Here is a 27,918-nt window from a genome sequence, read left to right as displayed (position 1 = left end):
GACCATTAAAACTCTAAAACTTTTTTTGGTGGAGACCATTAATACTTTTGATGAAATTAAGTCCGGATGCTCCAACTTCTTTTGATAATAAACAGTAAAGTTTTCTGTTATTTTGTATGGCAACACTGAGAAGCTTAATCTTGTACTCAAAAACACCAAAGGGATTAACATCAGAATACATTCGTCATTCAGCTCTGGGTGGATAAAGACCAGCGTGCGTCGTTGTCACTATTGTTTAAGGTTAATCAGGCTGTACCGCGTTACGATTCTTCGAAGTTTCATGCATTAACCATATGCATTTTTTTTGAAAACCTAAAAATTTCATTGATACATGGTAGAGTAACAAATAAAACTCGTTTAAGATTTTGGTGGAGACCAGTAAACTCAGGAGCGGAGTTCCAGTTTCCTATACGAAGGTATAGGTCGGATTGGCAGTTCTTGGGCGAGGCGCTTTTAAGCGAAAGTCGTAATTGGTGATGGTGTTATGAATATTTCAAGGCCAAATAATCCCTCCTTAGTGGTTCATACTGTTAAGGGGCAACTTTAAATTAAAACAAACATTAGAATCCATTTATTTTTATATTAACTAATCTAATTATTAATTGGTATTTGATTTTCAACTGAAAAATCGGCTCTTAGACTGCCATAATTATCGATTTTATTAACAAAATACAAAAGGCCTTATCTACAAAACCTTTTTAATATTAAAGGTAAAACGTCGATAGAAACAAACTTTTCAATTAAAATAGTTTATTGCTTCTACTGTAAAATATTGGTCGTTTGCGTTTATAGTGACGATATAGAGATCCTTAAAGCCTTTTAGCAAAACAAACCTCATAGAGAAGCTTTTGCAAATCTGTAAACAGAAAGTACCGTGTCTAATGCAACATATAAGCAGTAAGAGTGCTATATTATATCATATTTGAATTTCAGAAAGTGGACCATACCATATAAATCGTTACTTTTGCTACTTTAATTTAGTGATTTTTTGAATTTATTGTAAACAGTTTTATCATATATAAATAGTAATATATCCTGGATGGTGGTAGTACTTATTTTATCACGTTTTTTAATGATTTGACTTCTTCTGAATTTGCTTATGAACATTTTCGGTCCTATCCGTCTAAGATTTTTCAAAGATCTTGGTTTCAGTAAAAGTTGTTATGTCGCCTTATATGAAGGCTATGATCCAATATAACCCGATGACAGATTTGACGAAACTATAGTTCATATTCTATTGCTATAATTGGCATTTTTGAGTCAGTTATGTTAATGTTATTCTATAAGAAAATCTATTAATATGAGATCAAGCCAATTATGGAACGATTCTTAAAAGATTTGACAGTTAGAATTATTTTCCTAAAAAAACTTGTTTTATAAATTTGTACTATCACTTTCAAGATGTTATTTAGTCAAATTTCGTTGCTATTCGTTAATGCTGAGGAAAGTTATAGTTATCTGCGTTAAAGCCAATGAATTATTGACCGATCTTCTTAATATTTGGGGGAATTATGAATGTTATTCTAGTTTAATGAAATCCTCATAAAATTTGGTAGAGAGACTTTGGTTCATCTAAAACATTTTTATGTAGAATTTGATTGACTGATGCCTTCAAACCAGCCTGTTTTTCAGGAGCCACTTGTACCGGGGCTATGCTAAAACATGAACCGATATGGCCCATTTTCAATACCAAACAAATTGTATCATCCAAAATTTCTGCTTCTTAGCGGATAATAATATCGATGATGCACGACATTACAAAAATCTAAAATAAATATATAAAGAACCTCCCTAAGGCACATACCACTTCAAATTTTAATATGTATGTATGTTTGTACATTTGTGCATTCTCATGTACTTGCTGCACACAAACAAAATCTGCAGCTTGCTCACCGTTTTTTTTATGCTGCATGCATCAAACATGATGCACGTATTACATATAAAACTTTTAGTGCAACAACAATAACATTTGTAAAAAAGAAATGCATTATGTAGACTTTGTTGTTATTATGTTATTGTTTGCTGTTGTTGTACATAGAGGATAATTATGTTTGAAGTATAATGATAATGATCATCAATGTCATCATTAGCAAACATCATTATCAATGTGCAACACATATGCTGGCTACATGTTGAGTTGAATAAAGCTCATACGCGTGTTAAATTAATCTTTTTTGATTATTTTCAATATTTTACTTCTGACATACCCTACACTAGGTGGTATGAGATTTTATAATGTTTGTTCATAATCAGCCAAGATATGTAAAAGACTGAGGCTATTCCTGGAGAAATGGTTATATATAAAATCCCTAGTATGTAAGTATATGTCTTTGTGTTATACCTAGTACCCTTCGAACTTGTCCAGCGTAATGACATCTCCCCGAATTTGAATAATTTTTGTGAAAAATTTCAGAGTCTATTTTTTAGCGTCAAACTTTAACAAAATATAAAAAAACGGATATATAATTATTATAAATTGCATTTAGTATTTTAATTTTATCCTCTTACATATATATTAATACATATAGCCAATAGGTACAAACAATTAGTTTTAGAAAATTTTGTCAATATACATAATTGTAATTATATCGAAAACAAAAATTATATCCATTTTTTTTTACTTAAAATGGTTATATTTTCATAAAATATATTTAAACAAATTTTGCTCAAAAGCGATTTTTTGCAATGATAAAGAAGATTCGGTTTGCTTTCACCAAACTATTTTTATATGAAAAGTTTACGAATTTTTTTGTTCGGATGTGAAAACGAGAACACCAAGAAAATGTGAATACGGTAGCTAGAACATACAATTATACGGATTTAATTGTTCAATTCACAATCAAGTTGTATATTGTACCTACTAAAGTTTAGTAACAGTGATTGTGAACAGATCTTTGCAGCAAGTCATAAGTTTATGTTCTCAATGAAAAAAAAAAAAACAATCAAAACAAATACACATAACAATGTCAAAACAAAAAAAAAATCAAAAAATATTAAATTAATTAAAAATGCGAAATAAACCAAATTAATTTCTTTGAATTTTCATTTCTTTTATTTTCTTTATTCCACATTTTAAACTAATAAATAAACTGTTTTTAATAAAATTTTAGTTTTTTTTGTTTTTGTAAACAGCTGTTTGTTTTTGATTTCAGTGTTACCGCTTTATCGTTTTTTATGCTAAAATCGTTTGAATTTTTGTTTATATGTTGAAATAAACAATTGGCAACACTAAAATATCTTACAACATTCGAAAAACATATGAAAAATTGTCGTATGAGTTGTATAGAGCTTTTGCATAGAAAATACCAACAACATTGTTATGACTATTGTAGCAGCTGCTGACATACAACGCATACCACGCTACAACATCGATTGTGAATTGAACAAATATTTTATTAATACGGGCGTGGTTCCTAGCCCACTTGCAGATTCTAAACAAAAAAAAAAAAACTCTTCCACACATACAGGAAAAAGGCATACTGTGAAAATTTCAAGAAAATCGGTTCAGCCATTTAGTAGTCTATAAACGCTCATTAATTTTTATACGTATAGATAAGAAACACCTTGATATTTATAACGCAACAGGGGTTTTTTATTTTTATATTAATATATAAACCAAACAGATACAATCACTTAGTTCCTTTATCTAGGCGGCAGCTGCTGCCACGGCACCGGCAAGAGAACCAGCCTCAACTACCTTCGTTGCTTTCTCAATTCCACCGGCAACTGTTTTAAGATCGCCAGAAACACTAGTAACATCTTCTGTGACTTTTTCTATTTGTTTCACTCCCTTGTCCTGAAATCAATTTATAAATTAAATAATATCATTTTCTGGAATACTTATGTATCAACAATTATTCATACCAATTCATGTCCAATATTTCCGAAGAAATGATGATGATGGGCTTCAGCAGCTTGTTGACCCAAAACGCACAAGACCAAAATGGCCAAAAATGCAAAATATTTGTTGAAGTTCATGATGTTAAAGAATTGAAAACTTAACTGATACCTTTTCGAAAGCTCAATGTTGTTTATATAGAGAATTTGTACAAAACGTATGTAGTTATTTTGATTTATAATTGATGCAATTAATCACAATTTTTTATGTTTATCACATGGAAAAATTAAAAGAGCAGTAATATAATTTGATTGATGTTATATTTTTTTAAAGAATTATTAAATAAAACCTTAAAACCTTATAAGAAACTTATCAAATTAAAGTATTAGAAGTATAATAACGAGTTGTTACGGTAATGTAAACTTAGTTTCTGAATTATAATAAGAGATATCCTAGCATATTCTGAAATCGATTATTCAAGTTTCAGAGTTGCACAAACTCTAGTCAATTTCTAAATGCTTTGGCAGGACTTAACACAATTTTGCTTCATGGTTCCCTTGAGGAACATGTGATTTCTTTGGCTAATACTTTAATACTTTGCCTGTACAACCACCAACACATATTTCATGTCTTTAAAGGCTTCAATATAATATCCCCGACCTTTTGTTCATATCCTCTGATTACTGCACTATTACTGACTATTTTCTCTGAACTTCACAACGTTTCAAAAACAACAATGAAATGTTTAATATTTCCTATACAATAATGTCGACAACATGGCGAAAATGGTAGAAGTTATAATTATGATGAGAATAAAAACATTCATTCCATTAAAAAATCGTCAATCAGAAGTGCAAAACGGCAAACAAAACCAGAAAGGAAGTTTCAAGAATTTGGCGTAAAACTGATATGCTGCGAAAAAGGTGGGGTCAGAGTGATAAGACGCCAATAAACTCTACATGAGCTGAGCCCTCGCGCTACTCCTAGGGGGTAGCAAAACCCTTTTGTCGTTCGTTAAAGATGTAAGGGATACAAAAATTCACTGACCCGTTTGATAAAGTTAACATTTTAGCCGAGTTATTCGCAAGCAATTCTTGCTTAGCGGTAAGCGAACAACCACTGCGCGAACTCGAACTCGAAACTATGCAAATTATGTTCTTTCGAAAGCGTGCCGTTTTTAACTGATCTTAACATAAACAATAAACTTCCTGCAGAGGTATTCCCTGACACTTTACATATAAAAAAGATTTAAGTTAAATGTCCACAAACACTACTCGCTATCAAAACCTATGAAAATGAAAACCGGGAACAAATATTTATTGTTTAACTCTACATTCGTATTCAAATACCTCAACCTCAAGACTGAACAAATGCAAACCTTTCAAACTTTCGCATTTTTAAGGATAAATTTAATTTTTGAGAATAATTTCTATTATACTTAAAACAAAGTGTGTTTGAAAATGTTAACTTGTTCCCCATAAAAACAACTAACACTTTTGTAGCGTTCGAAAACCATGGTTTTTTGCAAATATCTTTGAAATTAGAAATTACCCAAAATTAAACATAGCAGCTATTATAGGGTTTATTAAAAGCTAAGACTAACGCCTATTGAGAAACATAATAAATATGTTTAATATTTTGTAAATGCCCCTATGTTTAAAAATTTAAAATTTTAAACATTTTCTGTATCGTTTACGTTGGTGAGTATTGTGAATCGAACCTATATGGAACTAATGTGAAAAAGGTCGCTTTAGGATATTTAAACGGTTAAGGTCGTTTGATTGCGGGATACTTATTCTACGAACAGATCAAACTTAGCTATCGTATCTAATAACACTTGTATTTTTTAAAAATAAGAAACACCTTGATATTGATAACGCTACAGTGTTTTTATTTTATATTTATATTAATATATATGAACCAAACAGATACAATCACTTAGTTCATTAATCTAGGCGGCAGCTGCTGCTACGGCACCAGCGAGGGAACCAGCCTCAACTACCTTCGTTGCTTTCTCAATTCCACCGGCAACTGTTTTAATATCACCAGAAACACTAGTAACATCTTCGGTAACTTTTTCTATTTGTTTCACTCCCTTGTCCTGAAATCAATATATAAATTATATAAGATCAGTTTCTGGAACCCTTTTATATATACAATTATTCATACCAATTCATGTCCAATATTTCCGAAAAGATGATGATGATGGGCTTCAGTAGCTTGTTGACCCAAAATGCACAAGACCAAAATGGCCAAAAAAGCAAAATATTTGTTGAAGTTCATGATGTTAAAGAATTGAAAACTTAACTGATACCTTTTCAGAAGCTCAATGTTGTTTATATAGAGAATTTGTAAAAAACATATGTAGTTATTTTCATTCATAATCGATTAAATATAAATAATTTAGCATAATTAAAAAGTACTTTCCAATTAATCATAACTTTTTATATTTGTCATGTGAAAACATCTTCTGACGTTTAAAGAGAAACAAAATATTATGTGATTGATATTATATTTTTTAAGAATAAGACCTTATTGAATTGCATCTTGCCTTAGATATACATACTTAAGCCATTTATTATTGAATAAAATTCTGGACATTTATATAAAAATTTGAAGGGGGCTTTTTCTAGGAGCTTGGGTCAAATGAGACCCTATAGTTATAAATTGTATGGGGTTCATCAATGCTAGTACAGAACTTGGTTTTGCAGCATTTTGTCGAGATACGACTATATTAAACATAATGATGAAATTTAAAGCCCCATTCGGAGGTTAAGTTTTATGGGAACTAGATGAAATAATGGACGGATCTTAAACATTTTCAATAGGCTTCGTCTCTGGACGGACGGGCGGACATAGCTGAATCGAATAGGTATACTTTGAGGTGACCATTCATTACAAACATCAGCCCAAATCCAATATATACTCCATACTTAAGTGGTGTAGGATATACAAATATCGAGTTCTCACGGTACAAACTATGCGTCTCTATTTTGAATATTAGTACTTTGTGAAATTTTTCGAAATTTTTTTCTTTTTGCAAATTACTGGTTGTACTTATGTGCACAGAAGAATTTATTGCTATCTTTATTGGTTCAGGATTTAGCAAAAAGTCCTATGTGTTATTATACCCTACACCACTTTATTGGGAACACTGCCGATTTTTGTAATGATCGGGCTTCATTTGACCCTATCCCCCATACAAACTCCCCATCAGAAAATGACTTAAAGGTCAAAATTCACTTACAAACAGTAATAACACTTTTAAATTCTACATAAATTATATTGAAGAAGACTTAACTCCCCCTACCAACATTTTTAAGGAAAGGGCCATATTTTGCCCTTTTAAAAAATCTCTTTTTTTTGCCAAAAAAAAGTAAAAATATTACGAAATAAAGTTAATATTTGGTCAAATATACCCCATAAAGTCTCTGAAAGAGATCTTCAAATCTGTCATAAAATGGAAAAACTTTTCAATATAGAAACTGTTTTCCAAAATGTCCTATGTGGAGTTTTTTTTTGATTTGCGCTAAAAACTCGATATTGAGTAATTTTTCAAGAAACGCATTAAATATATTAGTTAACGAATCTGAGACATATTTTTTAAAAGTATCGCCATATGTCAAAATAACAGCTAAATTAAAGTGTCTTTTTGTTATTCCGTATCGTTTATATTGGTGAGTATTGCAAAACGTTATTTCGCGAACTTATGGAACTAATGTGGAAAAGGTTGCTCTAGGACATATACCGGCGGATAGAGAGGCAGATAAAAAAATCACCACTACACACACTCTATTGTCATTTTTTCATTGAAATTGCACTGAAAAAAAATATTTGGTTATTTTAAATTTTAAAGATTAAATTGCATTACTGTTAAATGCGAATATTTATAAACAATGTGTAATCAATGTACTTAAGAATGATAATTTCTTCACATAGAAACAACATTTCTAATTAAAATGTACAAAAAAAGTATGAAACAAGATTAACTTATTTACTTTCATTGTTATGCATTCTAGAAAATTATTTAGAGTGTACGTTGTTTTTGTAAATTATGCTCTTGCTTTTGCAAGTTGTTTTTGTTTTTTCAAGTTGTGTTTGCAATTTCTTTAACAAAGCGACATCAACCTGCTTTGTTGAATGCTGTCAAGCAACTAAATAAAATATTTGTATTTTTGATGCTCTTGTTTAGAGGTTCGTATGCGATCGTGTTGTGTACATGTAATTTGCCGAAAATCTTCGTTGTCAGAACAATACTAGCGCCGACGTTTGCTCTAGGATATCTAAACGATTAACGTAGTTTGGTCGCGGGGCACTTATGAACCATTTTATACTTTCATTTAATGTTATTCGATCAAACTTTAGCTATTGCTCCTACAATCCATTAACATAGATCATATTTTAATAATTTCTTAAATTTTGTTCTTATTATAATAATATTTTTTATAATGAGAAACACATTGATATTTATAACGCTACAGTGTTTTTATTTTATTTTTATTTTAAAATATAATCCATAGTTCCATAACATATAATCATTTAGTTCCATAATCTAGGCGGCAGCTGCTGCCACGGCACCGGCAAGAGAACCAGCCTCGACGACCTTCGTTGCTTTTTCAATTCCACCGGCTACTGTTTTAATATCACCAGAAACACTAGTAACATCTTCGGTGACTTTTTCTATCTGTTTCACTCCCTTGTCCTGAAATCAATAAATAAATTATATAAGATCAGTTTTTGGAACACTTATATATAAACAATTATTCATACCAATTCATGTCCAATATTTCCGAAAAGATGATGATGATGGGCTTCTGCAGCTTGTTGACCCAAAACGCACAAGACCAAAATGGCCAAAAAAGCAAAGTATTTGTTGAAGTTCATGATGTTGAACAATTGAAAACTTAACTGATACCTTTTCGGAAGCTCAATGATGTTTATATAGAGAATTTGTAAAAAACATATGTAGTTGTTTTGATTCACAATCGATCAGATATAGATAATTTAGCATAATTAAAAAGTAATTTCCAATTTATCATAACTTTTTATATATGTCATGTGGACAAATCTTCTGACGTTTAAAGAGATACAAAATATTATTTGATTGATATATTTTTTTAAGAATTATGGAGTAATGCAATACGCATAATTGGGACGAGCGATGAATTTTTCGGAACGAATTTTTGTCGTCAGATATAGAACACACTAAATTATATAAAATAATCCCTGCGTCATAAAAACTAAAAAGAAAATTTTCGAAAATTCGAACTTAAGTTCAAAAAATTTTTAAAGCCATTAAAACCAGTTCTGGTGGCCCGAATTGTCTGAAATTTGGCAGTTTGTAGTACACTTGATGACATTGCAATGCTATGTTGGAATATTTAAAATTAAGTTCGAAAATTCGAAGTAATCTTCGAAAAAATTTTGAAGCTGTTGAAATAATCTCAAAATTGGGGATATTCAGAAAAATATAATTTTAGTTCTATTCGAGGTCAATTTCTTGCATTTTCTAATTTTGAAATAATGTTCGAATAAATTTTAAAGCTGTTAAAATTATCTCAAAATCGTGGAGATTCACAAAAATATAATTTTTGTTCCTTTTACTTACTTTTTCCAATTTCGAAAAAACAAATTTTGAAACGAATTCGCAGTACGAATAATTTGATTGTGTTCCATTCGACGAATTTACGCAACAAATTTTTTTCGACTAGTTCGTCGTGCTTTACGAAATTGTGCGTATACCATAAAACTAATCTGAATAAAAATAGTAGAAAAATGTCGAGTTCTCACGGTAACGTATATTACTTAACTTAATTTCAGAATTATTATAAAGTAGTGTTACACAAACTATAATAAACTACTAAATGAGAGATGCCACGAAAATTATTGCAATATAATTAATTCATGTGAGGGCTTTAAATTTCGCCCTTATTTCTCCAAAATGTAGAGATGAATATTAAAGTAATTTGTGCAAAATTTAAAAAATCTTGTTCTGTTAGTTTCTCAGATGAACTAATTTTTTCATTTATAGAGAGTGCCTCTTCCCTCATGGATGTTTAAGTTACTCGTGGAAAATTTTACGATTTTAACTTCAATGGTTTCCAAGAAAAAATAAATTTTGTATTAATTTTATATGGGAGGTGCCTTGCCCCCTAATTCCAGTCCACCTACTTTTTGTCCTTAATTATCATATTGACACTAAACTGTCTCCAACAAAATTTAGAGTCTTTAAATCCCAGCAACAAAAATTATTGATTTGGAAGCAGTAAATATATGTAACTACTGCATCCCTAACTGCTTCCTCAATTAAATTCTTAAATTATTCCCTTAGAAAAAGATTTTCAAAGACATATATTCGGCAATTTTGTGTCGACGATAAAATCAGCACAAATATATAGGAAATTTGTAAAAAACGTATGTAGTTATTTTTATTCATAATCGATTAAATATAAATAATTTAGCATAATTAAAAAGTACTTTCCAATTAATCATAACTTTTTATATTTGTCATGTGAAAACATCTTCTGACGTTTAAAGAGAAACAAAATATTATTTGATTGATATTAAATTTTTTTTAAAAATAAAACCTTATAGGAAACTAATCAAATTAAAGTATTTAAAAACAAGTCCATATAATACCCAGCACCTGTTACAAAATTAAAATGTGTTTAGTTTTTATAATAAAACATTTATATTGAATTGCATCTTGCCTTAGATATACATACTTAAGCCATTTATTATTGAATAAAATTCTGGACATTTATATAAAAATTTGAAGGGGGCTTTTTATAGCAGCTTGGGTCAAATGAGACCCTATAGTTATAAATTTTATGAGGTTCATCAATGCTAGTACAGAATTTGGTTTTGCAGCATTTTGTCGAGATGCGACTATATTAAACATAATGATGAACTTTAAAGCCCCATTCGGAGGTTAAGTTTTATGGGAGCTAGGTGAAATAATGGACGGATCTTAACCATTTTTAATAGGCTTCGTCTCTGGACGGACATAGCTGAATCAAATCAGAAAATAATTGGTATACTTTGAGGTGGCAATAGGACTAATATTACGTACGTTACAAACATCCATACTTAAGTGGTGTAGGATATACAAATATCGAGTTCTCACGGTACAAATTATGTGTCTCTATTTCAAATATTAGTACTTTGTGAAATTTTTCGAAATTTTTTCTTGTTGCAAAATTACTGGTTGTACTTATGTGCACAGAAGAATTTATTGCTATCTTTATTGGTTCAGGATTTAGCAAAAAGTCCTATGTGTTTCAAATTTTATTGATTTAAATAATAAAACACTGTGATATAATTTTATTTGTACTAGTTAATCTGACACCATAAATAATGGATCCTCACTTACCTTTTGGTGCACTTATCAACTTAAAAACAGTTTTTAGGGCGAATAAATCTTATCCGCCCTTCAGTTAATATTTTTATAGGAACTTTTATATTAAAGCACTTGTAGTACTTATATGAAAAAACGAAGTAGGCTATGTTTACCACTCCAATTTTTATGAAATTTGGTGGGAGTAAATTAAGTCCACTAAATTAAATTTCAAAATGAAAGTGAAATTGCAACTTCTCATAACTTTTGACTTTCACTATATCATTGGGACCACGACTTTTAGTTCTTTATTTAGATTTTATGGATAAAGCTGAAATCGAGGTTTAATTTATCTTATCAAATTCTTAATTTAATCCAGTTCTTCTGTTAACTGGCCAGTTATACAGTTAAATAACCCTGAAGTTGTGGATGCAACGCTTACATTCGCTACACGGTATTATAATTGGTCAAATATACCCCATAAAGTCTCTGAAAGAAATCTGTCATAAAATGGAAAAACTTTACAATATAAAACTGTTTTCCAAAATGTCCTATGTGGAGTTTTTTTGATTTGCGCTAAAAACTCGATAATAATTGAGTAATTTTTCAAGAAACTCATTAAATATATTAGTTAACGAATCTGAGACATATTTTTCAAAAGTATCGCCATATGTCAAAATAACAGCTAAATTAAAGCGTTTTTTTGTTATTCTGTATCGTTTATATTGGTGAGTATTGCAAAACGTTATTTCGCGAACTTATAGAACTTATGGAAAATGTTGCTCTAGAATATCTAAACCATTAACGTAGTTTGGTCGCGGGGCACTTATGAACCATTTCATACTTTCATTTAATGTTATTCGATCAAACTTTAGCTATTGCTCCTACAATCCATTCACATAGATCATATTTTAATAATTTCTTAAATTTTGTTCTTATTATAATTATATTCTTTATAATGAAAAACACATTGATATTTATAACGCTACAGTGTTTTTATTTTATTTTTGTATTAACATATAAACCATACAGATATAATCATATAGTTCCTTAATTTAGGCGGCAGCTGCTGCAACAGCACCGGCAAGAGAACCAGCCTCAACTACCTTCGTTGCTTTCTCAATTCCACCGGCAACTGTTTGAATATCACCAGAAACACTAGTAACATCTTCGGTAACTTTTTCTATCTGTTTTACTCCCTTGTCCTGAAATCATTATATAAATTATATAATATCAGTTTTTGGAACACTTATATATAAACAATTATTCATACCAATTCATGTCCAATATTTCCGAAAAGATGATGATGATGGGCTTCAGCAGCTTGTTGACCCAAAACGCACAAGACCAAAATGGCCAAAAAAGCAAAATATTTGTTGAAGTTCATGATGTTAAAGATTTGAAAACTTAACTGATACCTTTTCGGAAGATCAATGTTGTTTATATAGGATAGTTGTACAAAATGTATGATGTTATTTTTTTCATAATCGATCAAAAATAGATAATTTAGCATGATCAAAAAGTAATTTCCAATCTATCATAACTTTTTATATTTGACATATGAAAAAGCAACTAAATATTATTTGATTGATATCTAAGCAGAAAAATAGAATGTAGTGTCATTCTCTCTTTATTTTTAGAAGTTATACATCTTACATGCACGTTGGATTGTGTATGTGATCGATATTATGTTGGTCGTTTATGGGGCTGTGTGAGCACAAATCCACGAGCTCATTTTACAATAGGTATGTCAATAATTTTAAATATTTATATTTTACATTCTGACATAAAATAAAAATTCCTTCAACTATTTTCGAAGTTTGTTTTATAATAAGATTACATACTTTTTCAAACTAACATCTTAAAAATTAAATTTTTCTTGGTATAAAAAATTTTGTACTGAAGGATTGAACCTATTTATTCTAGGTTCTGGAACTAGGAATATTCTAGTTCCAGAGTTGCATAAACTCTGGTCAATTACTAATTTTATTCACGGTACCCTTGGGGATTTATTTAATTTCAAATTGATTGAACTAACACATTCTGTGTTGAAGGGCATCAAAATAATACCTTCGAACTTTTCCTTACATCACATCTTGATTAGTATTAAGTGAATATTCTTGCACCTCTCGGAAATTTGGATAACTGCAACATCTTCTCTTTCTTTTCGCTTTGTTTCCTAGACAATACTGTCAATGCCGTGGTAAAAATAATTTAGAATATCGTTATGCTGGGAATGAAAACATTCATTCCATCAAAAAAAACCGTCGACTAGACCTAGGCAAAAATCTTAGTTTAATCAGAAGTAGAAAAATGCAATCAGGTCCAGTGAGGAAGCTTTCAGAATATCGCGTAATAACAAAAACGTCCAAACTGATACGCTGCAAAAAAGGCGACGCTTTTCAAAGATAACCAAACAAACATCACTGACCTGTTTGATAAAGCTAACCTTTTAGCTGAGTTATTCGCAAGCAATTCTTCCTTGTCGGTATACGATAAACCACTGCCCGAGCTCAAAAGGGTATTAGTAACTATCCCAAATATATTCTTTCGAGCACGTGCCGTTAAAAAGGTTTTAACGTATCTTACCGGTACTGGAATATATGGAATAAACTTCCTGCAGAGATATTCCCTGCCATTTTACATTTAAGACAAATGTAATTCAAATGTCCAAAAACACTACCCCCTATTGAAATCTATGAAAATTAAAAAAAAAAAACATTAAACTAGCATACCGGGAACAGACATTTATTGTATAACTCTACATCCGCATTCAAATACTTCGACAAAGACTGAACATATTTTGAAAAATCTGTCCATTATTTCTCTTGGGTCCCATACAACAGGACACCTAAATAACGTCTTTGAGCTCGTAATTTGGTTAAATATATTACTAGTTCTACAAAAATCAGAATATCTATATCTTATATGATCATCAACCGTACTGCCATTTGACCCCATACAAGGTAATATAAAATATCATGAAGGATTAAAATGTAGCGTTCCAACATAATTAAAAGCCATTTTAGGAAGGCGTGAATTAACAACATTTTAATATACGGCCGAAGGTTTCGCTGAAATCGCCGTCAAAATTGTTTCCCATAAAAACAACTTATACTTTTGCAGCGTTCGAACACTTTGGTTTTTTGCAATTATCTTTGAAATTAGAAATTACCCAAAATTAAACTTAGCAGCTATTATAGGGTTTATTAAAAGCTATAAGTAACGCCTATTGAGAAAAATAAAAATTACTCTAATTTTGAAATTTTCATGATTTTATATATGTTCCACATTTTTCCCTAGTGTTCAAAAATAGAAATTTTAAAACATTTTCTGAATCGCTTATGTTGATGAGTATTGTAAATCAAACCCTTATGGAACTAATGTGGAAAAGGTCGCTCTAGGATATTTGAACGATTAAGGTCGCGGGGTACTTATGAACCAGTTTACACTTTCATTGAATTTTATTCGTTTTATATCATTAATTTTTATGAACAGATCAAATTTCAGCCATCACGCCTATGATCCAATTACATAGATCATATTTTATTGATTTTCTCAATTCTGATTTTATAATACTTGTATTCTTTAAAAGAAACACCTCGATATTGATAACGCTACAGTATTTTTATTTTATATTTATATTAATATATGAACTAAACAGATACAATCACTTAGTTCTTTAATCTAGGCGGCAGCTGCTGCAACAGCACCGGCAAGAGAACCAGCCTCAACTACCTTCGTTGCTTTCTCAATTCCACCGGCAACTGTTTGAATATCACCAGAAACACTAGTAACATCTTCGGTAACTTTTTCTATCTGTTTTACTCCCTTGTCCTGAATTCATTATATAAATTATATAATATCAGTTTTTGGAAACCTATATATCAACAATTATTCATACCAATTCATGACCAATATTTCCGAAAAGATGATGATGATGGGCTTCAGCAGCTTGTTGACCCAAAACACACAAGATCAAAATGGCCAAAAAAGCTAAGTATTTGTTGAAGTTCATGATGTTAAACAATTGAAAACTTAACTGATACCTTTTCGGAAGCTCAATGATGTTTATATAGAGAATTTGTAAAAAACATATGTAGTTATTTTCATTCATAATAGAACAAATATAAATAATTTTCCAATTTATCATAACTTTTTATATTTGTCATGTTGAAAAATCTTCTGACGTTAAAAGAGAAACAAAATATTATGTGATTGATTATATTTTTTTAAGAATAAAACCATGATGTAATAAGTAAGGTGAAAGCGTTTAGGCAACAACCACAACAAACACAATATTTTTTTGTTTGTTTAGAGTATGGGTTTTTTTAAACTGAAACTTCTAAAATTGAAAAATAATAAATATTGGAAAGAAAATTTGTTGTGTATTTCACAATATTACATATAAAACCGTCGTTGCATTTAAATTGTATTCGCAGCAGGACAGCGTCTTATTTTGTGATAGAAAAAATCTATTGGTCAGTATTAGAATGTCAATAATAGTGAACAATAAGACATAATAAAATTTTCGATAATATAATTTGAAGCCCGAAAAAAATTTAAACTAAGCCCCAGAACAACCCGTGGGGCACATGCGCCAAATATATGTAATGCTTGTGATGTAGAACAAAATTTGGTTAAAATATAGAATAAATCAGTAATAATTTGTTTTAATTATACCCTACACCACTATAGTGGGGAGGGTATTATAAGTTTGTGCTGATGTTTGTAACATACAAAAATATTGGTCCAATACCCACCTTAAAGTATACCGATCGATTCAGAATCATTTTTTGAGTCGATTAAGACATGTCCGTCCGTCCGTCTGTCCATGTAAACCTTTTGCGCAAGGTACAGGCCGCAATTTTCAAGATAATTTGATGAAATTTGGACCAAGCATATTTTTTGGCACAGGGACGAAGCCTATTGAAAATGGTTGAAATCGGTCCATTATTTCACCTAGCCCCCATACAACCGTACCTCCCGATTTGAACTTTTTATGCCATAATTTCGTCAAATATTATTTTATCTCTCTAAAAATTGGCAAAAATAAGTCTTATATAAGTATAAATGACACTTCAGATTTTCGTAAGGATCGGCCCTTTTTTTATCCCTAGCCCCCACACAAACCCCTCTTCAAAAAATGTCTTAAACGTCTAAAATTGACTTGTAACCATTTGTATCGTAATGAAACTCAACAAAATTAACTGTTATTTAAAAATATATCCTTTTCCCAAATTTACCGAGGATCGGCCCATATATGACCTATATAAAGACTCATTTAGACATTTTTGCTTAATATTTGCTTAAATATTTTGGAATTATGGAAATATTCAACATAAAAGATTCTTTATAAAAAAAATATAGTCATGGTGTAGGGTATTATATAGTCGGCCATGCCCGACTATACTTTCCTACTTGTTTTTTTTTTTAAGTTTTGTGAAATAAACAATAAATATCTGATTTATTATACTTTGTTTAATCAATTAAGGTATAAAACAGCAAAATAAGTTTATATTTTTGTAATTTTTTCTTTTATTTTACTAATGACAAATCTGCCCCATCCCCTTAGCGCATTTACGGGCGGTATCGCCGTTTTTGGTCAGTGCGGAAAAGTTAAAAAAATATGTACATGAGGATGACTAAAGAAAAATTGAAAGGAATAAAACTAAAGCCAACATATCTAAGTATCCGAAACAAGAAAAAAATGAAGAATATGTATTGTGGTTTTAATTTGAGGCCGCCTCAAAAAAAGTGGCGTATGGTCCCCCTTCTACCTTACCTAAGATCTCAATAAACAACTTCATATGAACTTCTTAGGAATGATATTTAAGTCGAAAAAATGAAAAGTTTCCTGAATTTGATTGAAACCCCTGACCTCAGTTTAATTTTTGAAAAATAAAACATTTTCGATTTTTTTGAAATGGGTCTCGAAAAACGCATAGTTATAGAGGCATTCCTCCTAAAAATTGGCCCACTTGTTGAAGTAAAGAAAAACTAAAAGAAAGTAATTTTAAACGGTTTGATACTTATAAGCCTGAACAAGGAAAAATGTAAAAAAAAACAATTTTTGCGATTCTGATCATGAAAATAATTTTTTGACTTTATATGTTCACAATTCTGGTTCTTTGTGATAAAAGCAATAACATTCCCTCAGAGAGTAAATCAAAATTCCGAACGGTTTGCAAGATGTGAGCCTGAGAAAATTATCACTTTTTTTCAAAAATAACACTGAGGCCCCAAATCTTTGGGGGCCTATAACTAAAAAAGGACATGACTTTGGGCAAAACTGGAAGACACGGGTCTTCTTGTTTTTGGTCTTTTATCATATAGTGGTGTCCGTATATGGTTATTCACTCATGACTAAAAAATTACACACAGTGTAATAAAACATTTAAGTTAAATTGCACCTTGCCTTAGCTATACATATTTAAACCATTTATTGTTGAATAAAATTGTGACATTTATTTCAAATTTTTAATAGGACTTTTTATGGGGACTAGAGTCAAATAAGGCCCTATAATTAATAATTCTATAATAGTCATCAAGGCTAGTATAGAACTTGGTTTTGCAGCATTTTGTCGAGATACGACTATATTAAACATAATGATGAACTTTAAAGCCCCATTCGGATGTTAAGTTTTATGGGAGCTAGGTGAAATAATGGACGGATATCATCCATTTTCAATAGACTTCGTCTCTGGACGGACATAGCTGAATCGAATCAGAAAATAATTGGTATACTTTGAGGTGGCTATAGGACCAATATTATTGTACGTTACAAACATCAGCCCAAATCCAATACATCCTCCATACTTAAGTTGTGCCGGATATACAAATATCGAGTTCTCACGGTACAAACTATGCGTCTCTATTTTGAATATTAGTACTATTTGAAATTTTTCGAAATTTTTTTCTTATTGCAACTTGTGTCTTACTGGTTGTACTTATGTGCACAGAAGAATCTTTATTTATTGCTATCTTTATTGGTTCAGGATTTAGCAAAAAGTCCTATGTGTTTCAAATTTTATTGATTTAAATAATAAAACACTGTAATATTATTTTATTTGTACTAGTTAATCTGACACCATAAATCATGGATCCTCACTCACCTTTTGGTGTACTTATCAACTTAAAATCAGTTTTTAGGGCGAACACATCTTATCCGTCCTTCCGTTAATATTTTTATAGGAACTTCTATGTTAAAGCACTGTGTAAATAAAACAAAGTAGGCTATGATTGGCACTCCAATTTTTATGAAATTTGGTGGGAGTAAATTAGTCCACTAAATCAAATTTTAAAATGAAAGTGAAATTGCAACTTCTCATAACTTTTGACTTGCACTATATCATTGGGACCACGACTCTTAGTTCTTTATTTAGATTTTATGGATAATGCTGAAATCGAGGTTTTATTTTATCATATCAAATTCTTAATTTTAGACAGTTCTTCTGCTAACTGGCCAGTTATACAGTTACATAACCCTGAAGTTATGGATGCAATGCTTACATTCGCTATTCGGAATTATAATTGGTCAAATATACCCCATAAAGTCTCTGATATAAATCTTCAAATCTGTCATAAAATGGAAAAACATTTCAATATAAAAACTGTTTTCCAAAATGTCCTATGTGGAGTGTTTTTTTTTTGATTTGTGCTAAAAACGCGTTAAAAATTGAGTAATTTTTAAGGAAACGTATTTAATATATAAGTTAACGAATCTGAGGCATATTTTTCAAAAGTATCGCCATATGTCAAAATAACAGCTAAGTTAAAGTGTTCATTTGTTATTCTGTATCATTTATATTGGTGAGTATTGCAAAACGTTATTTCGCGATCTTATGGAACTAATGTGGAAAAGGTTGCTCTAGGATATCTAAACGATTAACGTCGTTTGGTCGCAGGACACTTATGAGCCATTTTATACTTTCATTTAATGTTATTGGATCAAACTTTAGCTATTGCTCCTACAATCCATTCACATAGATCATATTTTAATAATTTCTTAAATTTTGTTCTTATTATAATTATATTCTTTATAATGAAAAACACATTGATCTTTATAACGCTACAGTGTTTTTATTTTATTTTTATATTAACATATAAACCATACAGATAGAATCATATAGTTCCTTAATTTAGGCGGCAGCTGCTGCCACGGCACCGGCAAGAGAACCAGCCTCAACTACCTTCGTTGCTTTCTCAATTCCACCGGCAACTGTTTGAATATCACCAGAAACACTAGTAACATCTTCGGTAACTTTTTCTATCTGTTTTACTCCCTTGTCCTGAAATCATTATATAAATTATATAATATTAGTTTCTGGAAACCTTATATATCAACAATTATTCATACCAATTCATGTCCAATATTTCCGAAAAGATGATGATGATGGGCTTCAGCAGCTTGTTGACCCAAAAGACACAAGACCAAAATGGCAAAAAAAGCAAAATATTTGTTGAAGTTCATGATGTTAAAGATTTGAAAACTTAACTGATACCTTTTCGGAAGCTCAATGATGTTTATATAGAAAATTTGTAAAAAACATATGTAGTGATTTTGATTCATAATCAATCAAATATAGATAATTTAGCATAATTAAAAAAGTAATTTCCAATTTATCATAACTTCTTATATTTGTCATATGTGAAAAATCTTCTGACGTTTACAGAGCAACAAAATATTATTTGATTGATATTAGGGTATTTTTTAATCACTGAATTTATTTATTTCCGGAATAACATCACTTCCAAGATACTTGGATCTAACTTCTCTTAATGCCTGGTAGTCTTTCCGATGATTGTGTTTAACCTTTTGTCGAAAGCAGTTCAGCAGATTATTGAAGCATAAGCTACACTTACACTTTTCATGCCTATAGTTTTCCTACATATCGCCCAGCACAGATGTACCTTGTTGATCCTATCCTCTATGTGGTGTCTCCATTTCAATTTAGTCTGTCACCGGTATCTTCGTAGAAATTTTAGTCTTTCTTGTGAAAAGACAAATTTCCGTTTTGCCTGGTTAACATTGAGAACTTTCGGTTGAGCCCAGCTTAAGGCAGTATTCAGAGCCTCCTCAACTCTTCTACACAAGTAATTTCCCTTTAAAAGTATTACGACATCGTCTGCATAGCAGACAGGTCTAAGTCCCTTCTCAGTTAGGATCCTTAGAAGGCTGTTAATCGTTGAACCCAGAGTGTAGGTACCACCCTGTGGTATACCAGGAAATACCTTTTTTCTGATAGTCATATCGTACATCTCGCAGCTTATCTATGCATACAATTTATGTGCTAAAATTAATAATTTTCTATAACTTTTTATGAATTTAGTTCATTCTAATTACTAATAACATTGTATTTATATTATACCATTTAACCAACTTTTATATTTGGTTGAAAATTTGTGGATTTCGGAAAACGGACCTGTATATTGATTCTTAATGAATCAATAGTCCCAGAAGTTACTTACTTATTCGATATAAGCGAATGGTACTACCAGGTATGGATATTATTGTGGACATCAGGGTGATTTTCAGAATACGGCCTTTTATGAGGGATTTGGTCAATTGAGGACCGAGGTCTATAGAATTTAAACGCGTGATTATTTTTGAAAACAAATGTTTTTTGTAGAATTTTTGGATGATTTATTAACTGTAAACTTATTTTCGTTGCTACATTTTCAAAATCATTGTCTTACAGGGCCCATATATGGGTAAAATATTGGCTGACATCTGTCAAACTTTCTAACATAATTTCTAGGTATATATAACCGACTTCTGCATAATTTTATAGCGATTATTACATAAAACAACATATTTATTTATGTTTTAACTATAATCCGGGAGGTACTTGTATGGGGGCTAAGTGAAATCATGAACTGTATATACTTGTATGGGGGCTAAGTGAAATCATGAACCGTATATACTGACATACAGATATCGCTAGATGATTTTAAAATCTTATAAAAAATATTTATTACACTCTCAAATTACAAATTTTATAAAGATATGCACAAAAAATTATTTTTTTTAGACAGAGAATTTAGACCTAACTTCCTCAACATTCTTTATATCGGATATAGCGTCAATATAAAATCGAAACAATCTGCATCCCATACTTTAGATGTAACAATATTTATCAACGTAGTTTTTGAGTTATGTTATGTCCTACTTCGAAGATAATTAAAAAAAGCTCTTCTGTTAAATTTAGTTTTTGTCGGTTGCGTCTTTTATGCGAAACATATTATATAAAAAATTATCAGAAAATTACTAAAATGTGTACAAAATCAAATAATGGTATTGTGGCCGCAAGATTATCTCGAGTTTTAAAGAATTGGTTACTAGCATTGTGAACATCCCCTGAAAATGTTGCTAGCATTGTAAATACGGCTTTACAGAATATTACTTACCAAAGTATAACAAGTAGTCAGACTCTTTGAAAGCAGTACCTAACTCTAGAAAGTGTTAGTGAAAAAGTACCTAACTCTAAATATGTGTTGGTAACATAGATGTATATGTGTTGGTGCATTCTAAACACACAGAGTTTTATAAAAAATTAAACAGAAACGATATGTTTGTATTCAAAAATTTTAAATTTGTAAACATTTTTTGCATCGTTTATATTGGTGAGTAGTGCAAACGTTATTTAGATACACTAATAGAACTAATGTGGAAAAGGTTGCTCTATAATAGCTAAACGATTAACGTCGTTTGGTCGCTGGGCACTTATGAACCACATTTAATTTTATTCGTTTTAGACCATTAATTTCTATGAACAGATCAAACTTTAGCAATTGTTCCTACAATCCATTCACATAGATAATATTTTAATAATTTCTTAAATATCGTTCTTATAATACTTGTATTCTTTATAATAAGAAACACCTTGATATTTATAACGTTGTCTTTATTTTATTTGTATATTAATATATGAACCAAACAGATACAATCACTTAGTTCCTCAAATTTAGGCGGCAGCTGCTGCAACAGCACCGGCAAGAGAACCAGCCTCAACTACCTTCGTTGCTTTCTCAATTCCACCGGCAACTGTTTTAAGATCACCAGAAACACTAGTAACATCTTCGGTAACTTTTTCTATCTGTTTCACTCCCTTGTCCTGTAATCAAAATATAGATTATATAAGATCAGTTTCTGGAACACTTATATATCAGCAATTATTCATACCAATTCATGTCCAATATTTCCGAAAAGATGATGATGATGGGCTTCAGCAGCTTGTTGACCCAAAACGCACAAGACCAAAATGGCCAAAAAAGCAAAGTATTTGTTGAAGTTCATGATGTTAAAGAATTGAAAATTTAACTGATACCTTTTCGGAAGCTCAATGATCTTTATATAGAGAATCTGTAAAAAACATATGTAGTTATTTTGATTCATAATCGATAAAATATAGATAATTTAGCATAATTAAAAAGTCATTACCAATCTATCATAACTTTTTATATTTGTCATGTCGCAAAATTTTCTGACGTCAAATTAACCCTGCAGGAAATGAAGCGATATTTGTCTTAATGCCACTAGTACTATTACTAGAACAACAGACACTATTACAAATTAGGTTAAAGTTTATATGGAAAAATACTAGTGCTAGCAGTAGTTGAATGGCACCACTGTTAGACTGATTTTTAATGAGATAATTTTCACTTGGAATTATGCAGGAGGATTGCAAAAGAGCATAACCACCAATTATCGCGACTTTTTATGAATATTAGAACTAGTATTAAACTGATTCTAAAGAACCAATTGGGTGCAAGTGTACTATTATCAGTCTAGAACTAATGGTACTAGTAATTTTTCAAACACACTCAATGTTAATTTGAGCATTATGATGGTATAGGAAAGTTTACAGTTGGGAACTAGTACTGGTGATTTTGGTACTAGTTAAATACTAGTTTGGTACTAGTTCCATTTCGTTCAGGGAAAGTATTAGAAAACAAGTAAGAAATTATAGTCCATATAATACCCAATACCTGTTACAAAAATGAAATGTGATTTAGTTTTCATAATAAAACATTTAAGTTGAATTGCACCCTGCCTTAGATGTACTACATACTTAAGCCATTTATATAGATTTTTGAAGAAGCTTTTGATAGGGTCTAGGGTTAAATGAGGCCCTATAATTATAAAATTGATCAGGGTCATTAAGGCTAGTAGAAAATTGCTTTTGCAGCATTTTGTCGAGATACGACTATATTAAACATAGTTATGAACTTTAAAGTCCTATCCGGATGTTCTTTTGTATGGGGTCTAGGTGATATAATGGACCGATCTCAACCATTTTCAATAGGCTTTGCCCCTGTACTGGCGAACATAACTGAATCGAATCAGAAAATAATTGGTATACTTTGAGTTGGCTATAGGATGAATATTATTTTACGTTATCAGCACAATTCCCCACTTAAGTGGTGTAGGGTATAAAAATATCGAGTTCTCACGGTAACGTAAATTACTTAACTTAATTTCTGAATAAAGGAGTGTTGCACAAACTATTATTTGAATATTTGTACTATGTGGAAATTTTTTTAAATCATTTTTTAGGGCGAACAAATCTTAACCGTCCTTCCGTTAATAGTTTTATAGGAACTTCTATGTCAAAGCACTTGTGGCTATTTTTACCTTTCCGATTTTTATGATTTTTGGCGGGTGTAAATTAACTCCACAAAATAAAATTTCAAATTGAAAATGAAATTGCAACTTCTTCTAATAATTTGGAATTCTGAGATAAATGATTAAATAAGAAATAAATAAGAATTGTCAGCTTATTTATATTTATTAGTATTCTTTCATAACAATTCTAAGGAAAATGAAATCAAAATAATTCGAAAACAAACGATGATCCGAGAAAATAATCTTTACCAAAATATTGGAATTTGTATTCTCTACAAAAGTTGTTATAACATCTAAAGTCGTACGACGAACAAAAATCGCGATACATGCAAAGATTTGACACTCATAAATTTTGACTTTCACTATATCATTGGGACCACGACTTTTAGTTCTTTGTTTAGATTTTATGGATAAAGTGAAAATGATGTTTTATTTTATCTTGTTCTTAATTTTAGCCAGTTCTTCTGTGAACTGACTAGATACACAGTTAAATAACCCTGAAGTTATGGCTGCAATGCTTACGTTCTTCTAATTTGTGCATAAAATGGGAAAAACTTTTCAATATAAGAACTGTTATCCAAAATTTCCTATGTGGAGCTTTTTGAGTTGCGCTAATAACGCTTTAATAATTGAGTAATTTTTCAAGATACGTATATTTGTCTAAAGCATCGTCATATGTCGAAATAAAAGCTAAATTAAACTGAAAACTTTGTTAAAATTCACATTTCCATTCAAAATGGAAATTTCAAAACATTTTTTGTATCGTTGATATTTGTGAATATTGCAAACCGTTATTGCGAAAACCCTTTTAGATACACTTATGGTACTAATGTGGAAAAGGTTGCTCTAGAATATCTAAACGATTAACGTTGTTTGGTCGCGGGGCACTTATGAACCATTTTATGCTTTCATTTAATGTTATTCGTCCATTTATTTATATGAACAGATCAAACTTCAACTATTGTTCCTACAATCCAATCACATAGATCATATATTAATTTTGTTCTTATAATACATATATTCTTTATAATAAGAAACACCTTGATATTTATAACGTTACAGTGCTTTTATTTTTTTTTTTTTGTATATTAATATATGAACCAAACATTTACAATCACTTAGTTCCTCAAATCTAGGCGGCAGCTGCTGCAACAGCACCGGCAAGAGAACCAGCCTCAACTACCTTCGTTGCTTTCTCAATTCCACCGGCAACTGTTTTAATATCACCAGAAACACTAGTAACATCTTCGGTAACTTTTTCTATCTGTTTCACTCCCTTGTCCTGAAATCAATATATAAATTACATAAGATCAGTTTCTGGAACCCTTATATATCAACAATTATTCATACCAATTCATGTCCAATATTTCCGAAAAGATGATGATGATGGGCTTCAGCAGCTTGTTGACCCAAAACGCACAAGACCAAAATGGCCAAAAAAGCAAAATATTTGTTGAAGTTCATGATGTTAAAGAATTGAAAACTTAACTGATACCTTTGAGAAAGCTCATGATCTTTATATAGAAAATTTGTAAAAAACAAATGTAGTTATTTTGATTTATAATCGATCAAAAATAGATAATTTAGCATAATTAAAAAGTAATTTCCAATTTATCATAACTTTTTGTATTTGTCATGTGTGAAAAATCTTCTGACGTTTAAAGAGCAACAAAATATTATTTGATTAATATTATGGCCTTTTTGAATCACTGAATTTATTTTGGATTTGGTTTATTTTAAGAAAAAAATATCTTTGGAGGCTGCAATTTAGTTTTAGTCATCATTATCTGAAAATACACTGTAATATTCACGATTTGGTTTTTTGTCTATCCCTTTCTTGATCATAACTTTTCATATATTTTCCTTTCACTTTTAGTACAAAAATGTAACTAAGGTCAGGTTAGGTTAGGTTGATAGGAGGATGTATCATACTTGATGTATGATACATCCGAAGAAATACACCTAGGTCACAGTCGGGCCTGTTGTGCTCTCATTATCATGAGAAAAAAGCAGTTCACCGGATTATTGAAACATAAGCTAGTATTGGTCTAATTACACTTTTATAAAGCCAATTTATCATAATAGGACTAAGACCTCATTTCATGCTGATGTGCCTTGTTGATCCTATCCTCTATATGGTGTCTATCTACATTTTAATGTTCGTCGAGGATTACATCTAAGTATTCAACTTTGTAATTCCTGGTATCTTCTTGCCCATGAAGCAAGGTTAGGTATACGTAGAAATTTTTGTCTACCTTCTTCTTGATTTCCGTTTTTGCGATCCTGAGGACGCAATTAATAGTGGTAACCCAGAGTAAAGTTGACAAAATGCCACCTTGATATTTACCACGATTTACCGCGAAATACCTTTTTTCTGATAGGTTTATCGTACATCTCGCAGCTTATCTATCTATTCCTTAGCATGTGTTTGATCCAGTTACAGAGCACCCGGTCAACATAAAACTGGTCTAGGAATTGGATAAGAGTATCAGTGTGCACGTTATTGAAGGCGCCTTCGATGTTAATGCATACCGCCAGTGTATATAGTTCACTATTAAAGGATTCACCTATGTAGTGGACAACTTCGTTTAAGGCGGTTTCCTCCGATCGTTCCTTTATATAAGCATGCTGCTTAAATTTTAGGTCTTTGTCGGGTATACTGCTTTTAACCATACTATCGACTATCCGTTCCAAGGTTTTAAGTAAGGAGGACGTAAAACTCGTTCGATAAGACTTAGCTGTTACATAGCTAGGTTTCCCCGGATTAGGAATGAATATTAACATTGCATCCCGCCATTTAATGGGGGTATACGAAAATTTCATTTCAATTAGCATCATCTCATCTCGTAGCTATAAATTAAATGGTGTCAACTTTACAAGAAAAAGAAAAAAGAGTACATTTTTATGAATTTTGTAACAGCAAGGTGTCGGTTGCGTCTAAGTTTTATTTTAAAATATATTAAATTTGTAAGCAAATTTTGAACAAATTAACGTATTAAATTTGTTTGTGAATGTCACATATCTGAGTATAATTGTAATAAATTCATGTAATTATCAATATGCCATTGCAGTTTATGTGCTAAAATTTATAATTTTCTATAACTTTTTATGAATTTAGTTAATTTTAATTACTAATTACATTGTATTTATATTATTACCATTTAACCAACTCTTGTATTTTGTTGTAAATTTGTCGATTTCGGAAAGCGGACCTGTATATGGTCTCTTAAAGAATTAATTGTTCCAGAATTTACTTACTTATTCGATATAAGGTGAATTGTACTACCATGTATGGATATTATTGCGGACATTATGGTGATTTTTTGAATACGGCCTTTAATGAGTGATTTGGTCAATTGCCTATAGAATTTCAACGCGTGATTATTTTGAAAAGTTCGTCATACTTTCTTAATTTTTGGAAGATTTATAAACTGTAAACTTACTTTCTGTATAAGGGGCATAGGAACCCATTCTAAAACATCATTTTACATCAAATTTCGTTGTTATACTGATATTTTTAAAATCATTGTCTTACAGGGTCCATATATGGGTGCTTGGGTAAAATATTGCCGGACATCTGTCATACTTCCCAAGATAATTTCCAGTATATAAAAAAAATTTTATAACGATTACTTACAACAAATTTGTTTGTTGATGTTTTAAGTATAATCCGGGAGGTACTTTTATGGGGCTAAGTTAAATCATGAACAGACTTTGCCCATTATTAACACAAAACTATATTTGTCATCAATGGAGAATTTCATCCCTCTAGCTCATTCAGAACCTATCCGGTTTTCAACAATAAGACTGACATACAGATATCGCTAGATGATCTTTAAATCTTATAAAAAATATTTATTACACTCTAAAATTACAAATTATATGAAAATATACATAAAAAATTATTTTTTAGACAGAGAATTTAGACGTAACAGCCTCAACATTGTTTATATCATAAAATTTGTCTCTGCAAAAAAGACGTAAGCGGCAAAAAAATCAGATATAGGCGTCAATATAAAATCGAAACAAACTGCATCCCATACTTTAGATGTAATAATATTTATCAACTGAGTTTTTGAGTTATGTTATGTCCTACTTCGAAGATAATTAAAAAAA

At 30.6% G+C, this 27,918-nt stretch overlaps 7 protein-coding genes across 7 annotated transcripts; all 7 read right to left on the bottom strand.

Annotated features, from left to right (window-relative positions):
• Positions 1 to 3,570: 3,570 nt before the first annotated feature.
• Positions 3,571 to 4,016, bottom strand: LOC111689638. The gene is made up of 2 exons (XM_046950416.1): positions 3,865 to 4,016; positions 3,571 to 3,796 (listed from the first exon to the last, which is right to left on the bottom strand). The coding sequence occupies exons 1-2, from the start codon at positions 3,976 to 3,978 to the stop codon at positions 3,647 to 3,649; spliced, it is 264 nt and encodes an 87-aa protein (XP_046806372.1). The 5' UTR covers positions 3,979 to 4,016; the 3' UTR covers positions 3,571 to 3,646.
• A 1,692-nt stretch (positions 4,017 to 5,708) lies between these two features.
• On the bottom strand, positions 5,709 to 6,147 carry LOC111690443. The gene is made up of 2 exons (XM_023452920.2): positions 6,008 to 6,147; positions 5,709 to 5,939 (listed from the first exon to the last, which is right to left on the bottom strand). The coding sequence occupies exons 1-2, from the start codon at positions 6,119 to 6,121 to the stop codon at positions 5,790 to 5,792; spliced, it is 264 nt and encodes an 87-aa protein (XP_023308688.2). The 5' UTR covers positions 6,122 to 6,147; the 3' UTR covers positions 5,709 to 5,789.
• A 2,234-nt stretch (positions 6,148 to 8,381) lies between these two features.
• LOC124419587 lies at positions 8,382 to 8,799 on the bottom strand. The gene is made up of 2 exons (XM_046949671.1): positions 8,609 to 8,799; positions 8,382 to 8,540 (listed from the first exon to the last, which is right to left on the bottom strand). The coding sequence occupies exons 1-2, from the start codon at positions 8,720 to 8,722 to the stop codon at positions 8,391 to 8,393; spliced, it is 264 nt and encodes an 87-aa protein (XP_046805627.1). The 5' UTR covers positions 8,723 to 8,799; the 3' UTR covers positions 8,382 to 8,390.
• Positions 8,800 to 12,192: 3,393 nt separating this feature from the next.
• LOC111690463 lies at positions 12,193 to 12,668 on the bottom strand. Its single transcript, XM_023452943.2, has 2 exons — positions 12,448 to 12,668; positions 12,193 to 12,379 (listed from the first exon to the last, which is right to left on the bottom strand). The coding sequence occupies exons 1-2, from the start codon at positions 12,559 to 12,561 to the stop codon at positions 12,230 to 12,232; spliced, it is 264 nt and encodes an 87-aa protein (XP_023308711.2). The 5' UTR covers positions 12,562 to 12,668; the 3' UTR covers positions 12,193 to 12,229.
• Positions 12,669 to 14,782: 2,114 nt separating this feature from the next.
• Positions 14,783 to 15,308, bottom strand: LOC111689640. Its single transcript, XM_023452112.2, has 2 exons — positions 15,079 to 15,308; positions 14,783 to 15,011 (listed from the first exon to the last, which is right to left on the bottom strand). The coding sequence occupies exons 1-2, from the start codon at positions 15,289 to 15,291 to the stop codon at positions 14,862 to 14,864; spliced, it is 363 nt and encodes a 120-aa protein (XP_023307880.2). The 5' UTR covers positions 15,292 to 15,308; the 3' UTR covers positions 14,783 to 14,861.
• A 6,777-nt stretch (positions 15,309 to 22,085) lies between these two features.
• On the bottom strand, positions 22,086 to 22,485 carry LOC111690469. Its single transcript, XM_023452949.2, has 2 exons — positions 22,360 to 22,485; positions 22,086 to 22,291 (listed from the first exon to the last, which is right to left on the bottom strand). Exons 1-2 carry the CDS (start codon positions 22,471 to 22,473, stop codon positions 22,142 to 22,144), a joined length of 264 nt encoding a protein of 87 aa, XP_023308717.2. The 5' UTR covers positions 22,474 to 22,485; the 3' UTR covers positions 22,086 to 22,141.
• Positions 22,486 to 24,849: 2,364 nt separating this feature from the next.
• On the bottom strand, positions 24,850 to 25,294 carry LOC124419832. Its single transcript, XM_046950609.1, has 2 exons — positions 25,153 to 25,294; positions 24,850 to 25,084 (listed from the first exon to the last, which is right to left on the bottom strand). The coding sequence occupies exons 1-2, from the start codon at positions 25,264 to 25,266 to the stop codon at positions 24,935 to 24,937; spliced, it is 264 nt and encodes an 87-aa protein (XP_046806565.1). The 5' UTR covers positions 25,267 to 25,294; the 3' UTR covers positions 24,850 to 24,934.
• Between the last annotated feature and the right edge of the window lie 2,624 nt (positions 25,295 to 27,918).

Source organism: Lucilia cuprina, chromosome 4 (assembly GCF_022045245.1).
Source record: "Lucilia cuprina isolate Lc7/37 chromosome 4, ASM2204524v1, whole genome shotgun sequence".
NCBI classification, from domain to species: Eukaryota; Metazoa; Arthropoda; class Insecta; order Diptera; family Calliphoridae; genus Lucilia; species Lucilia cuprina.
The sequence above is the reverse complement of the archived record's forward strand: the minus strand, read 5'-3'. Positions and strand labels throughout refer to the sequence as shown.

Bases quoted from the DNA above. Each gene is read 5' to 3' on its own strand.
- LOC111690469 (XM_023452949.2), bottom strand. From the start codon at position 22,473: ATGAACTTCAACAAATACTTTGCTTTTTTGGCCATTTTGGTCTTGTGC. The intron at 22,292-22,359 runs GTATGAATAATT...TTTTGATTACAG, and splicing joins GAAATATTGGACATGAATTG to GACAAGGGAGTGAAACAGAT.
- LOC111689640 (XM_023452112.2), bottom strand. From the start codon at position 15,291: ATGAATGAAAATAACTACATATGTTTTTTACAAATTCTCTATATAAAC. The intron at 15,012-15,078 runs GTATGAATAATT...TAATGAATTCAG, and splicing joins GAAATATTGGTCATGAATTG to GACAAGGGAGTAAAACAGAT.
- LOC111690463 (XM_023452943.2), bottom strand. From the start codon at position 12,561: ATGAACTTCAACAAATATTTTGCTTTTTTGGCCATTTTGGTCTTGTGC. The intron at 12,380-12,447 runs GTATGAATAATT...TAATGATTTCAG, and splicing joins GAAATATTGGACATGAATTG to GACAAGGGAGTAAAACAGAT.
- LOC111690443 (XM_023452920.2), bottom strand. From the start codon at position 6,121: ATGAACTTCAACAAATATTTTGCTTTTTTGGCCATTTTGGTCTTGTGC. The intron at 5,940-6,007 runs GTATGAATAATT...TATTGATTTCAG, and splicing joins GAAATATTGGACATGAATTG to GACAAGGGAGTGAAACAAAT.
- LOC124419832 (XM_046950609.1), bottom strand. From the start codon at position 25,266: ATGAACTTCAACAAATATTTTGCTTTTTTGGCCATTTTGGTCTTGTGC. The intron at 25,085-25,152 runs GTATGAATAATT...TATTGATTTCAG, and splicing joins GAAATATTGGACATGAATTG to GACAAGGGAGTGAAACAGAT.
- LOC111689638 (XM_046950416.1), bottom strand. From the start codon at position 3,978: ATGAACTTCAACAAATATTTTGCATTTTTGGCCATTTTGGTCTTGTGC. The intron at 3,797-3,864 runs GTATGAATAATT...AATTGATTTCAG, and splicing joins GAAATATTGGACATGAATTG to GACAAGGGAGTGAAACAAAT.
- LOC124419587 (XM_046949671.1), bottom strand. From the start codon at position 8,722: ATGAACTTCAACAAATACTTTGCTTTTTTGGCCATTTTGGTCTTGTGC. The intron at 8,541-8,608 runs GTATGAATAATT...TATTGATTTCAG, and splicing joins GAAATATTGGACATGAATTG to GACAAGGGAGTGAAACAGAT.